We start from the raw sequence: 14,438 nt of genomic DNA, 5'->3' as shown, positions 1-14,438 counted from the left end.
TTGAGGTTAAAAAAAAGTATGTTTTTTGTTATAAAATAAAATAAATGTTTCTGTTATTTTCAAAAAGTCTACTTTTCATCGGCAAAGGGATGCATTTCCACATCCCAATGTAAAAACACATTGATAAGGACAAAGATATTTTTGATTTCATAATAAAATCAAAACGTTGCACCCCTTATCATTAATTTGGTCGTTTTTTAAAACCTTCACTGTGGTCTGTATCTGCCGATTACAGAAATATCTTCTGCCTTTTATCTCAGATACCAAGATAAGATCCAATTCTCCTCCACCACACTAGATGTAGTATAACTCAATGCAATAACTGCATGGCTCTGCAACTCTATGACACCGGATTCAGCAGTATCGCAGGGAGGGAAGGAGTGATTCCCTGGAAATGAGGAAAAAGTGATGGACAAGGATTGCCCGATGCATGTGTGCGTGTATTTGTGCCAAACTTTGATATGATATTTTCCTCTGATCCGTTTACTGTCTTAGCTGACCAAGAGGTTCCTGTGCAATAATCCGCCCACTGTAGAAAATAAAGGATTACAATTCAATATAAATAAATTGACATTGACAACGACAGACTATAATACACCTCCATTATCTGTGTCACATCACTGCGGGGATGAGTCACCTTTTCAAGTTTATACAAATTATTATATGGTCTACTTTCTATCTTGACGATTACCTATGTTTTTAGTTGGGGAAACTACAGAACTTTAGGTAACTCATGAATTACTACCAAAAATATTTGACAAAACGCCTTCTTGTGCATTTGATTCAGGGTTTACAATGGAAAAAGAATTGCAAAAAATATATTGTTTTGGATAAGCATTTCTAATGGACAGTCACTCTCAGTGCAACCTCGAGGGCAAATATGGGTTTGACCTGTGAGTGGGTAAATTAAAAACCAGCCCATGTTTCAGCTAGCACATGCTGTTAATATCAGCTGTAGTTTGCGAAAGCGTTAACTTAAAGTGGACCTATCATGCTATATTTGAAATATATATTGTAGGGCCATACCTACAGTGGGGCAAAAAAGTATTTAGTCAGCCACCAATTGTGCAAGTTCTCCCACTTAAAAAGATGAGAGAGGCCTGTAATTTTCGTCCTAGGTATACCTCAACTATGAGAGACAAAATGAGAAGAAAAAATCCAGAAAATCACATTGTCTGACTTTTAAATAATTTATTTGCAAATTATGGTGTAAAATAAGTATTTGGTCACCTACAAACAAACAAGATTTTTGGCTCTCACAGACCTGTAACTTCTTCTTTAAGAGCCTCCTCTGTCCTCCACTTGTTAACTGTATTAATGGCACCTGTTTGAACTCGTTTTCAGTATAAAAGACATCTGTCCACAACCTCAAACAGTCACACTCCAAACTCCACTATGGCCAAGACCAAAGAGCTGTCAAAGGACACCAGAAACAAAATTGTAGACCTGCACCAGGCTGGGAAGACTGAATCTGCAATAGGTAAGCAGCTTGGTGTGAAGAAATCAACTGTAGGAGCAATTATTAGAAAATGGAAGACATACAAGACCACTGATAATCTCCCTCGATCTGGGGCTCCACGCAAGATCTCACCCGTGGGGTCAAAATGATCACAAGAACGGTGAGCAAAAATCCCAGAACCACACGGGGGGACCTAGTCAATGACCTGCAGAGAGCTGGGACCAAAGTAACAAAGGCTACCATCAGTAACACACTACGCCNGGGAATGGCCAAAATACCAGCAACAGTGTGGTGAAACCTTGTGAAGATACTACAGAAAATCGTTTGACCCTCTGTCATTGCCAACCAAAGGGTATATAAAGTATTGAATGAACTTTGTTATGATCCAATACTTATTTTCCACCATAATTTTGCAAATTAAAGTCTTTAAAATCAGACAATGTGATTTTCTGGGAATTTTTTTTTCTCATTTTGTCTCTCATAGTTGAGATATACAGTACCTAGGATGAAAATTACAGGCCTCTCATCTTTTTAAGTGGGAGAACTTGCACAATTGGTGGCTGACTAAATACTTTTTTTGTATATAAAACATGTCTGTGAAGTTTTTTTTTCAAAATACCAAACAGATCAACCGTTGTAGCCATGCGTCATACTGCACAAACCCCTCTTTTGAAGCCCTGTTAGAGAAACTCGGATCTTGGGTCCTTAGCTTGAAAAAAAAAAAAAAAAGAGGAGGCGGAGCTAATGCCTGATCAGAATTCTACCGGAGATAAAGTTTAATTCTGCTGTGATAAAACGCCATCCTGTTCAAACCACGTCAGGGATTATTTCTGAAATAGTATGTAACTCAAACACTTTTTCTCTTGCAGGTTTATCACAAGGTTAGTTCCTTTATTTATTTCCTGCTTTTTAAATACATGTGCTCTACAGTACAGGTTAGCTCTGAGTGTTAGCGAGATGTAAACAAAGACGAGATTACGTCCAAAACACGTCAGGCATTGTTTCTGACAGCAACTTTCTGTGGGTCCGCTGCCGATTTGACGTCAATTCGGATGGAATCTGTATCCGCTCGTTGTACACCCGTTTTTAAAAGATTTGGGTGCGGAGGAAAGAGAGAGGGTTTTATTTTCTGACGCTGCGTGAGTTCCCCGACGCACCGGGGACACATATGTATGTATAAAAGACATCACAAAGTGCATTTTGCATAATAGGTCCCCTTTAAAACAACTCTGATACAGCTGTAGGATAGCAAACTGTATACAGTGGGGCTAATATGAATTAGATAAAACTACAAACAGGTAATTTACATGCATGCTATTTTGCTGTAAATACTTGAATACAGTGCGGGACTGGTGGACTAGCAGAAGAACTTCAATGTATAGAGATAACTATTAAATCAAAAACATTGATTGGCTATTGCATAACAAAATGATGCAGTATTCAAAATCTCACACATCCAAAACAGAGGGATCCTGTATGTAAGTTCAGACATGACCAGAAAATGGCCGAATCTCCTGTGGCTGTTCAGAGGCAACATAGAAATCAGCTGTCAGTCTATTTTCAAATCATCAGGTGCAGGACTTAGATCTTATCTCACTGTTGACAGGGCTTGGTGCTGAAAAGGGAGGTGCCACATTAGCATGCAGTGAGGTGTGTGAGCTGCTGATATGAACTGACCTGATTTGAGCATTTTGTCTGTGATCACAGAACTCCCCTGAGGTTCACAGAAAGACATGTTTTTCTTTGTAAAACGGGTGGTATTTGTGTTAGCTCTGTAGCAGCATTATTTTTCTCATGCTCCACATTTCTTCACTTTGCTTGAATGCAAATTAGCTCTATTGTGTCCAAACTGATAACCACAGAAGCCTGACTTCCTCTGGTTGTTGTTCAAACAACGGAGATCAGCTTATTGTGTTGCTCTGAGGTAAAAAACGAACTTTCTATTACCAGATTTCCCATTTTGGGGATTCAAAAAAGTCTCCAACCTTTCAACCTTTGAAAAATCCACAATAGTAAAGCTTTAAATTGGGCTGAAGAGTCTGATATTTGATGAAAAGTTTCCGACTTCACCAATTCACCGTGGCCTAAATACAACTACACAGATTTTTTTTGACATTACAAACAAAACCTCACGGATTCATTGGAGAGAGAAAACAGTAATTAATCTCAAAATCTTGGGAGAATAAAACCCCAGACAAACCCCAGAACAGAACAAAGACAAGCCCACAGTGTTTCATTAGGGAACGCGACGACTGCGAACATACTGTTGCTCGCACAAACACAACAACAGCTTAACAAGATAGCACTGGAGGTTTAACAAGCAGGTTACTTCCCTGCCTCTCGGGCTGATAAAAATGTGTGTTTCCATGGCAACAAAGCATTGTTATTTTACAATCCACTCTTAACTGTCACCCCTTCAACTTTTTTCTGCGTCTCCCGTTTCTCTGTTCGCTCCGCCACAGCATCGCCTGCTTCTTTATCCCGCAGTGTTTATCCTTTTATCTTGACCTGCATCTCTGTCTCCCTCTCTTCCTCTCTTTTCCTCTCATCTCTCCATCCTCGCTCCTCTTTCTTCATGTTTCTGTGTCTGCTTCTCTTTTCCTCCACCCATCTCTACTTCCTTCATTATAAAGCTAAGAGGATTTGGTGTGAGTGTGTGTGTGTGTGTGTGTGTGTGTGTGTGTGTGTGTGTGTGTGTGTGTGTGTGTGTGTGTGTGTGTGTGTGTGTGTGTGTGAGTGTGTGTGTATGTACTGTGTCCCTAGACCCAATTAACCCCTGAATCTCTTCTCTCTGCTGAGTTGTTGCATGAAATGAGAGACAATTTAAATAACTGGCTTTAGGTGTGACGTTTTCATGTTTGCAAATGGAGGTTTAATTGTCCGAGGTGAGGGGGGGGGGACGCCTTGTGCATTTTCTTTTGCTCATATTAAGGTGAACGTGTTGACACAGCTGAGACCTGGGCTAAAACAGATCTGCATGTGACTTTAAATCAGAGGCAGATTGCTTTACAAATGTCCCTGTTTGATATCTTTTTATCATAAGAGCATCACTGCCAATCAAAACTAGCTTTGCTTTGCTCGGTACCTCTCTAATTTTAGCTGATTTTCATCTTATTCCCTTTGAATTTTGGAGAGATGACATCAACTGCACTTGACTAACTTTGTGAAATGCAGTCTTTGAAGATGTCTTAATTTACACAACAGTAGGAAGGGTAATTTTAACACTAGTGCTCCTGCTGGTTTCTTTCATTTCAATTACAAAGTATATATTCAATAGCAATTGGACAAAAACATTCTCCTGTTGAAAGTAATAAAGAAAATTTGCATTAGATATAAGAAGCGCAAGAACAGGGAAGATAGTTTAACATGTAATTATATCTCTGACATTTTGAATGCTTTACATATTTTCTTTTCAACATCTCTTAATGCATAGGTCTAGTCTTTTCTCAAACAACTAGCAGCAGTTTGTTCACACCAAAGTATAAAAGTATATAAAGTAAAACGTATCACATGGCTGACCGTCATACAGTCAGCGGATCAGTCACATCTACAAAAACACTATGAGCAAGTTTCCAAAGAGCCGTTATTTAAATAAATTGGCCACAAATTGGGATTCTAAATTGTTATTTACTCGCCTGAAGACGTTTTATTTAATTATTTACAGTTTTTAACCTGGCAAAGGATTATACCTGTGAGCCCATGCCCGGAAAAACTCTTGCCAATTGCATGAACGAAACTCACATAATATGCATTTGGAATGCAAAACCTACTCAATTAGGTACTATTCAATACTCAGTATTAATAGTATGTTAACTGTGATTCCGATCACAGCCATCATAATGAAGGAAATTCCGTAACAATTATGAATGTATAGCTTTCAGAGGCTTAATATATACAATCTATCGCCTTAACAAGCGTTTACATTTTGTAGCTAATTGAGGGTTGAGCAACTTCCATTCGAATGAATGAAGCACTGCACAGTCAGATTGCTGGGTGCTGTTTTTGTTCTACTTATGTCTAATTATGTGCACTATAGCCTTGTGTACTCTATCCATTTTCAGTGAGTCCTTAATGTAAAAAAGATTTGTTAAAAAACGTAAATGTGTCTTGTTATTTCGATTACTTGGATATACTGTCTGGCTGGGGAGTACGGTGGAGGGCAGGGCACACCAGAGAAGAAAGAGTAAAAGCATTTCTTATCATATTATGGCACCACAGGACTATGCACTGACACACACACACACACACACACACACACACACACACACACACACACACACACACACACACACACACACACACACACACACACACACACACACTCACACGGTGATGGAGTCTAGGGGCGATTGAAGGTGTCAGGTGTAAGGCAGCTGCGAACACAGACTGGTTAATAAGCTGCCTTTGTTTGAATTAATGACTCATAAACCTGTCTATCTATCTATCTGTCTATCTGTCAGGGAACATGTGTTGCCCCAGACTTGGGTTCATGAAGGTGGTTTTCACGCCCAGAATGGAATAATAAACATCAGCACACGTTAAAATGATTGTTGATGAGCTTTGTTCATGTAACACTTAGCGTGTTGTACAGGCAGTCCCTTTACCTTTGGCACACCGTTTGATCTAAATGTTAAAGCTTGTCCTTTGCAAGAAAAAACACATTTGTGTCATTAAAGTACATTTAAACTGTCCATGTGTGGCACCTACAGTATATTGAATTGAGAGAGAGATACATTAGCGATGTCATTCGGTGTTCAGATCATTGTGTAATGGTAAATTCAATTCAGGATATAAAGAGATAAAATGAAATTGCAGAAAGCTGAGAAACTCAGAATCCAAGAAACATAGTCATCCAAGACGGGACACAGACTTTAATCATTGAAATATGAACAGATCAAAATGAATCCCACCGCTGTTGGAAAAACTTTCACACAGTTTTGAGTGATCTAATTTGCTGCGGTTCATTCTTCACTCCGACACAGAGCTACGCTTTACCTTTCACAGACATGTCTTTTCACTTATACAAACATAATACAAAAGATTCCCATCATCATCAGCAAGTTAATCGCTGAAGATCTTGCCAAGATATATGTGTTTAAATTGCGGTTCAGAGTTGAGATTTGAAGACTTTTTTAAATCATCACGGGACAGCGCAGCTTTCTGGTCGTTTTTGTAAAACTAAAGAGAGATCACCAACAAGTTTGATGATTCTCAAACAATAGAAACTTTTCAAGCAGAGCTCAGGATTCATCATAACTAATCTGTTCCAAGTTTAATATCAACCCTCGCGCAATCAAGGAATTCCCTGTCCTTCGATTGGATCGGTGTTTCAGAGCCATAGATGGCAAAATTGCAATATTATTGGTTTTGTAAGAACTGCAATTTCATCACATTTTTTGCCATGTAATTGAATTAGCTGTTACAGGATGATGAAAATATGATTCTAAGCATCATTACAAATGTTCAGGGAGTATAATAGTACTTGCTAGAACTCCGTCAACATTTACTGCAACTGGTTCACGTATCCTCCCTGTTTCAGGTTGGAGGGTATCAGGTGGCTGCATTTATATGGGCCTCATTATCTGCCTGACTTTTATAACATTTAGACCTTCCATTTCTAAATGCATCACCATCTAAAAGCCCTTACATCAAGCTAATCATGTTCTAAGTTGACTGCCTTCTGGTCATTCGCACACTCTTCAGTTGTGTGGTAACAAAAGACAACACACAGTCAAATGAGAGATGCTGTGTTTCAGTGATTTAACTCCATAACCCCCGCAGTCCCCACATGGGTAACAGCTGCCTTATATCAACCTAATATAATGACACACATGAGCCTAGTTAATATGACCGAGTGTCTGTCCTGCTGCTCACTGTCCACCTCTCTGCTGGTATTCATTTTGTATGCTTACTCAACATTTCAGCTTGTTATTGCAAATATTGTGTGTTTGTACTCAAAGATTTAGTTTTCTTTCCAGTATTGATAAAGGTTATACTATTTGCTGCATCCCCTCAGGGTTCAAGGCTATGGTGATGATGTGTGATGATGATTTGTGCAGGACAAGTTCATTTAGTTGATGACCCACAAATAGGTCAGAGGTCAGGGTCAGCTACACAGGCAGCCTCCCTTTTCAATTGGTAGGGAGCTAAAGACCTGCTTCAGGACATTCACGTTTGAACTTCCTTCCTGTCACGTTAGTTCAGATCCAAATGTAGATTTTTGTCTCTCATCTGTCCTCTGTCTCTCATGTGTGCTGTCTCTCCGCCCCGCCGTTTAAAACCGATATTATATGAAATACTTCTGGGGGTGCAGCATTCATCTTGAGGGTATCAGGTGCTCTGTGTGGCCCTACCCTAATGAGCCACATGTGACCAGTTAAGAAGGACCCATCTGATCTGCCCATTCGCCTCATTACCGCCCAATACATATTAATGTCCAGGGTCACATCTTATACATACAACATACATATTCATAGCACACATGCAGGGTCATATATGTATCTTAATGACACGGACGTGATGCCTTTGCTGGTGACATTTTGTTCTTTTTGCATCTGTTTCGTTTTATTATGGCCAGCTGTGAGCTGGTCTTTTTTTTGTGCTTTTGGTGAATTATGTTGCACTGTTCACATGTTAATGCGGTGGACATGATGTATCCATGGCCACTGTTTTACTGAGCCATCTTTTATAACGCTTTATTAGCATGGTTACAATTAATTAAATTACTTAGGCACGTGCGTGAATAAAGACAGGTCTCAAAACAAAACAGTGTCTACTTACGAGGACAAAAGTTCTGAGAAGTGGTTTTGAAATGTTGCACATTCTGCAATAAACTACATATTGTCAGTATTTTTGTAATACTTGTTTTATTGTGTCTTTATCATATTATTTATTGTGAAAACATACTTGGCAATAAAGCTTACTCTGATTCTATATCTTCTTGCTACCATTGTTACATTTGAAGGACTCTTACTGTAACGACCTACATTTTCATGTGAAGAAATCTTAATTTAAAATGAAAGAAATCCAATCCCTTTCATCACCTTGTGAGATTTGTCTTTGAACCCCTTGGGGGGGGGGGGTTCTCTGAAGATGTAAGTAAGTGTCTCTGAAGCGTGTTATGGATATGGATATCTGTAGGTCAAGGAGGAGCTAATGTGCGCACTTCTTAAATCTCAACAAAGCGTCACATAGACCTGAGGGTCGAACAAGGCGATGGGTTGAACCAGCTCCTACTGAAGCATGCAAAGACTCACTATCTGGACAGGTTGAAAAGAAACAGCCACACAAACACCTCCTGACAACGTTGTGTCCTCCTGGATCTGGATCTCATGTTGCAGCTTTAAAAATGGCTATCATCGTTTGTAAATGCTGTCCCAAAGACTATATACAGTACATGAAAGGAGCATTAAAGACTGTCTTCCCCAAAAAAACAAAAAAAAGATTTGCTCATCCTAAATGTCTAAGTCAGCCGGCCACTCAAAGCTCTGTAAATCACAACTCTTAGATTGTCAGGAGAAAGAAATCAACATTGTGAATCCTGAACATGCAGAAGGACGGAGGTCAGGATGCTTAGGTCAACTAAAGTGGTTTGACTTTGACTTGAGAGAATATGATCTTTCTCTTACCACACACAAGTAGCTTTTGTGCTTAAACAGAACCAATCTTAACCACAGCAGTTATAAATCAGGAAAAGAGATAGGAATCCTTATATAGATCATTTCCTGTTTCCTGCTTCACTAGTAAACAATATCTTCCTGTCATGGAAGGGTCAGTTTAGAAAACAATTGTATGTTTTGGAAATGAAAACAAATGACATAGTTAAGGACATTTGAAGACCAAATGTAGTTCTTGGTCTGGTTTATTCCTAAATGAAAAACCACCATCATATCAACATTAGTTTAGTTTAGTTTCAGTTTAGTTTATTTATTTATAGTGTCGTGGACAGTCCTCATCGATGAACTGTCACAAAAACAGTAAATGGTGCAGCTTTAGCCGACATGGCTAATTTCCAGCTGTTGTCCCCGGCCAGATGGTAATAGGCACCCTTAAAATTACAAATACACATTAACTGTGTTTATAATGTTTCAAGCATTTGACATGCGTCTCAAGTCATAGTTATCCATTACTACATTTATCCATCAACAGCTATGTTACCATGAGCTGCTTCTCACTCTTTACATTCAAAGCCCCATTTGACCTTCCATTTGCCCTCCATAAGTGGTTTCACATCTTTTTTCTTTCAGTTTAGCTCCCTCTCTTTGTTTTTCTGTGTGTATGTACCCCCTCCTTGTGTTTTCTCCTCCTCCCTCCTGCTCGGTACCTCTCTGTCAGTTTTTTGTTTACAACCCCTTTCATCTGGATATGGCTTTATATGTAAAAAACCCTTCTATTTGAATGTGGTTTTATTTAAAACCCTGTCATTTGAATAGCTCTTTAAAGGCAGAGGAATGAAAAGTCAACAAGGACCCTTCAATTGTGTTTCCTGACAGGACTCACACACACACACACACACACACACACACACACACACACACACACACACACACACACACACACATGCTCGCACACCGCCTGCCTGTCTACATGCATCCGAGTCTATTATTATGTTAATGAGTCTCCAGTCTCCACATGTCCCCACACAATCTAACACACACACACACACACGCACACACGCACACACGCACGCACACACACGCACACACACACACACACACACACACACACACACACACACACACACACACACACACACACAGATTACGCTGAGCTCAGCAGTATAGCAGGCTAGCAGAAAAAATAACGAGTGGACAATTTCACCATCATAGAAATAGAGCAGGTAGAATTGGTATTTGCCGGTGTGTCAGACAGATAATCAGTGAGAGAATCACACTAAACCCACCTGACAGATACCTTTCAATCTATGCCAGTTTGCTCTTTCTGCATTTGTCTCTTTCAGTGCAGCCAACAAATATATACATTTTATAAATTGAACTCTAAGGGTAATTTCTCTCATCAAGTTGTCAGGAAAGACATCATAGATTTTAAAAAACATAGATGTTTCATTGACGAGTAAAGGTTTTGAGACTAGATAGCAATCCATTTCTTATAGCTTTTCCTTTGTAAATAGACAGTGCAGAGTGTCTAATCAGATGCATTTATATTGAAACCGTAGACTTTGAAGTTCTTTGGCTACCCTCTTCTTTTTTTTCAACTCTCCCCTTGAAACTCAGTAATTTTAAACATGCAAGAAAATATTTATTTTTAGGAAAATTTGGGACTGTGAAAACAAGTTGCAGAAACCTATTATCAACAATGGCGTATATTTTTGGTTTTCATTACACAATAGAATAGGGAGGGAGGGATGAAACCCTCTTTAATGGTCACACATGTAGAGCACACAGCACACACAGTGAAATTTGGCCTCTGCAATTAACCCATCCAAGTACCAGGAGTCTAGTAGGAGCCGTGGGCAGCTATTGTACAGGGCCCGGGGAGCAATGGGAGTGGGGGAGAAGGGGGGTGTCCGGTACCTTGCTCAAGGGCACCATGGCAGGGCAGGAGGCAAACTGGGACCTCTCCAAGTAGCAGTTCACACTCCATATTTTAGGTCTGGTCGGGGACTTGAACCGGCGACCCTACAGCTCCCAATCCAAGCCCCTACTGACTGAGCCACAAGCCCCTATATTGACTGAGCCACTGCCGGTCAATACTAAATGTTACATATTAACCAGCTAGTGGTCTCAGTGAAAATAAGTACCTTGTATGGGCATTGAGATAGCTGACCAGGTAGAACAGGCTTTGTATTAAAAACGATAACTCTCAAAGGGGGAATCATGGTATAAAAATAGGGCTGGTTCAATAAGAAGAATCGAAAGTCCAACAGGAATGTGGTGTATTGCTCCCATTTAGCAGACTCCCTTGACTTCAGGAGCCTTTTAAGATTCTCAGACTTCATGATCAAACACATACTGTTGGTGTCTGTATCTAATATTATACAGTCCTCTGAGACAAGACAAGAAACTCCTTCAATGCAGTGCACCAACACATAAATAAAGAAGCAATAAGTGACGAGCCAAGAGACAGGGAGTCCAGACTGATAAGTTCAAAAGCAATGCACTTAACCAAACACGTACAAGAACACACACACACACACACACACACACACACACACACACACACACACACACACACACACACACACACACACACACACACACACACACACACACACACACACACACACACACACACACACACACACACACACACACACACACACACACACACACGCATACTTGTTCGTACCAGCTTGCAACGTTTATAATTTATCAATGAAGTACAACAATAGGTTAACTCCAAGGACCTCACTGAAAGGAACTTACATAAACATACACGTCACGGCATTACATCACACACCATCATCGTGCCCGCCTGAATGTGTATCAATGGGGGTAGGGTTTTGCATGAGTGTCTGTGTATGTGTATGTGTGTGTGTGTGTGTGTGTGTGTGTGTGTGTGTGTGTGTGTGTGTGTGTGTGTGTGTGTGTGTGTGTGTGTGTGTGTGTGTGTGTCACTGTCTACTGGCTGGAGGGAGAAGTCCTCTTTAAGTGACACCACAACAGTGCATCATCGCTCTGCAGCATGTCTCTTTTCTCTGAACATTGCGTGTAACACAAAGTCCTACATGAGACTCTGACATTGTCTCCCTCTCTCTCCTTCTCTGCAAGACCATTCAGTAAAAACAGCTACACCTCAGTTACATTAACTAAACTCATTGGCTAATGCTGAGTCTGGATTTAAGTAGAACATCTGATTGGCCCAGGGGGGAAGCTCGTTTGCATAAAGGGAACTCAATTGGTCGACTGCAGTGTAAAAGCATTGACCTGTGTTCAGTACCACAAGAAGTTGGTTTTTAGGTTGATTTGATGGTTCTCAGCACATGGATGGCTAAAATCATGAGGCAGTAGGGTGCCGTTTTTTCTGTAAACCAACAGTTTTATTCCCGTGGTTAAAAGTGATCTGATTATGGTTACAGTTAAACATGTTACGATTTCGCCACATTTTAATGAAGCTAGTAAATGTGTAAAAGTGCAAATATAGCTTATATTTTTAGCTTTAAAACCTAAAAGGATGCTTCTGTCAAAAAATCCCCAAATTATGTATTTTTTTCTTACTTCAGTTTGTAAAGGATTTTCATCAAAAACCTGTCTGCTAGTGGACTTACTCGTGAGCTGTAAGAAATGAGGATTACCAATGTTGCTTACTTTTTCTTAAACGTTTTTGTAGTAGAATCTAGTGCATTGTTTACCACTACACCCTTTCTACCAGGAACTGTTAGAAGAAAAAACAACAACAACGTATTGACATGGAATTTCCTTGCCACGAAAAAAACAAGTGAGCGTGCACTTGAAACCACACCATTAAATCCCTCCCAGGCCATCTCCGCGCGCCGCTGCTGGTCCCACAAGATGCTCTTTTTCTTTTTTCTTCCTCTGATGAATAAAATTAAGCACTTCCATCTCTCTTGCTCTCTCTCTCTCTCTCTCTCTCTCTCTCTCGCTCCCTATAAAACTGCAACAGCTGATCTCGTGCACCAGAAAGAGCCGCAGCTCCGCACGCGCCAAGTAGAGGGAAGAGAGACAGAGGAGAGGAGAGAGGGAAAGAGAGATTTAGAGAAGAGGTCTTCCAACTGCAGTATTAAAAAACATTTTAGAGCAATAATTGGAGGAACTGCAATGACATTTGGCTCATTTTGTACACTGAGAAGTCGAGACGTTTTGTGGACTGAACGTTTGTCTTTTTGAACATCTTTAACCTTCGTTTATCGCCTACCGTAATTCTAAAACTCACACAAATCCCGATTGATTTGATTTACCTGCTCGGGAGCTTCCAGCGGATTGTGTTTCGCTTCTTGCTGAGCTGATTCAAACCTCCGGAAACTTCTTATTCTCTCTTTTCTGTCTCCGGTGCTGAACGGACAGTGGCTGTGGCACGAGGAAGAAGCGGAAGGGGAGCTGTCCGGTGCTGAAAGCACGAGACCGACTAGGAGCCGGCGAAGAACTGCTCTGAGAAACTGTCCAGTCTTTATATTTTGAAGAAACGGAATAAAATAATTAAAACAAGAAACAGGATAGCCACAACTGGAACTGATATACATATTTTTAACCTTTCAGAACTCTACAGGTCTTCCAGTGGAGAGCAAAACAGATTAGCAGCAACAAATCACAAGTAGATTTTAGGTATGCTAGAAAACACGAGGAGCAATTGGTTTGTGTGATCTTTAAAAGCCATGTCTCCTATCTTAATTGGAGGGACTGAAGGCACCTTTAGTAGCTGAAACCAGTTTACGATTATTAAAACCAAGCAAATAAGAGTTTCAGATAAAGGTTTTTGTGGAGTTTGAAGTGGAAGACAGAAGGAGGGTGTGTTTTTGTATTGCATAAGTGAAGGAGCAACTACTGTCCCATCATGCCTCGCTCTTTCTTGGTGAAGAAAATCAAATTGGATGATTTTTCAGCACAGCTGGAGAGCTCATATAGTCACAGAAGAGAAGCCCTCAGTCTGCGATTCCATCATCATGACAAAGGTGAGTCACACACACACACGCACAAGCACACACACACACACACACACACACACACACACACACACACACACACACACACACACACAGTATATGCTACATTATCCGGGGTATTTCTTCATCATGAGATTTAAAAGCATTAGTCATGAGTGTTTCTGAAGGGTGAGGGAAAAGGAATTACAGGGTCAGACTGCGGTCGCTACCCAAGAGTGTACCAATCAAAGGCATTGAAAATATCTTTTTCCTGCCAAGATTATTTCCATGAAACTTTATTATGTGGAGAAGAAGGTCAGAGAGATGGCAGGAAGTGAGAAATGAAAATATTTCACCTACTGAGATTGAACAGCCACATACTCAGAGATGTGAAAGAGACACACATTGTTTAAGTGATAA

The 14,438-nt window shown here is 40.2% G+C and overlaps 1 protein-coding gene across 1 annotated transcript in view; it reads left to right on the top strand.

Annotated features, from left to right (window-relative positions):
• The first annotated feature begins 13,646 nt into the window (after nt 1–13,646).
• LOC104959282 (transcriptional repressor scratch 1-like) overlaps nt 13,647–14,438 on the top strand; it is a 9,445-nt gene continuing 8,653 nt past the window's right edge. Inside the window, exon 1 of the mRNA XM_010787147.1 lies at nt 13,647–14,048. Within this exon, the coding sequence (XP_010785449.1) occupies nt 13,931–14,048 (118 nt within the window). The 5' untranslated portion in view covers nt 13,647–13,930. The remainder of the gene's footprint in view (nt 14,049–14,438) is intronic.

Source organism: Notothenia coriiceps, unplaced genomic scaffold, assembly GCF_000735185.1.
Source record: "Notothenia coriiceps isolate Sejong01 unplaced genomic scaffold, NC01 NC01_scaffold00030209, whole genome shotgun sequence".
Lineage (NCBI taxonomy): Eukaryota > Metazoa > Chordata > Actinopteri > Perciformes > Nototheniidae > Notothenia > Notothenia coriiceps.
The sequence above is the reverse complement of the archived record's forward strand: the minus strand, read 5'-3'. Positions and strand labels throughout refer to the sequence as shown.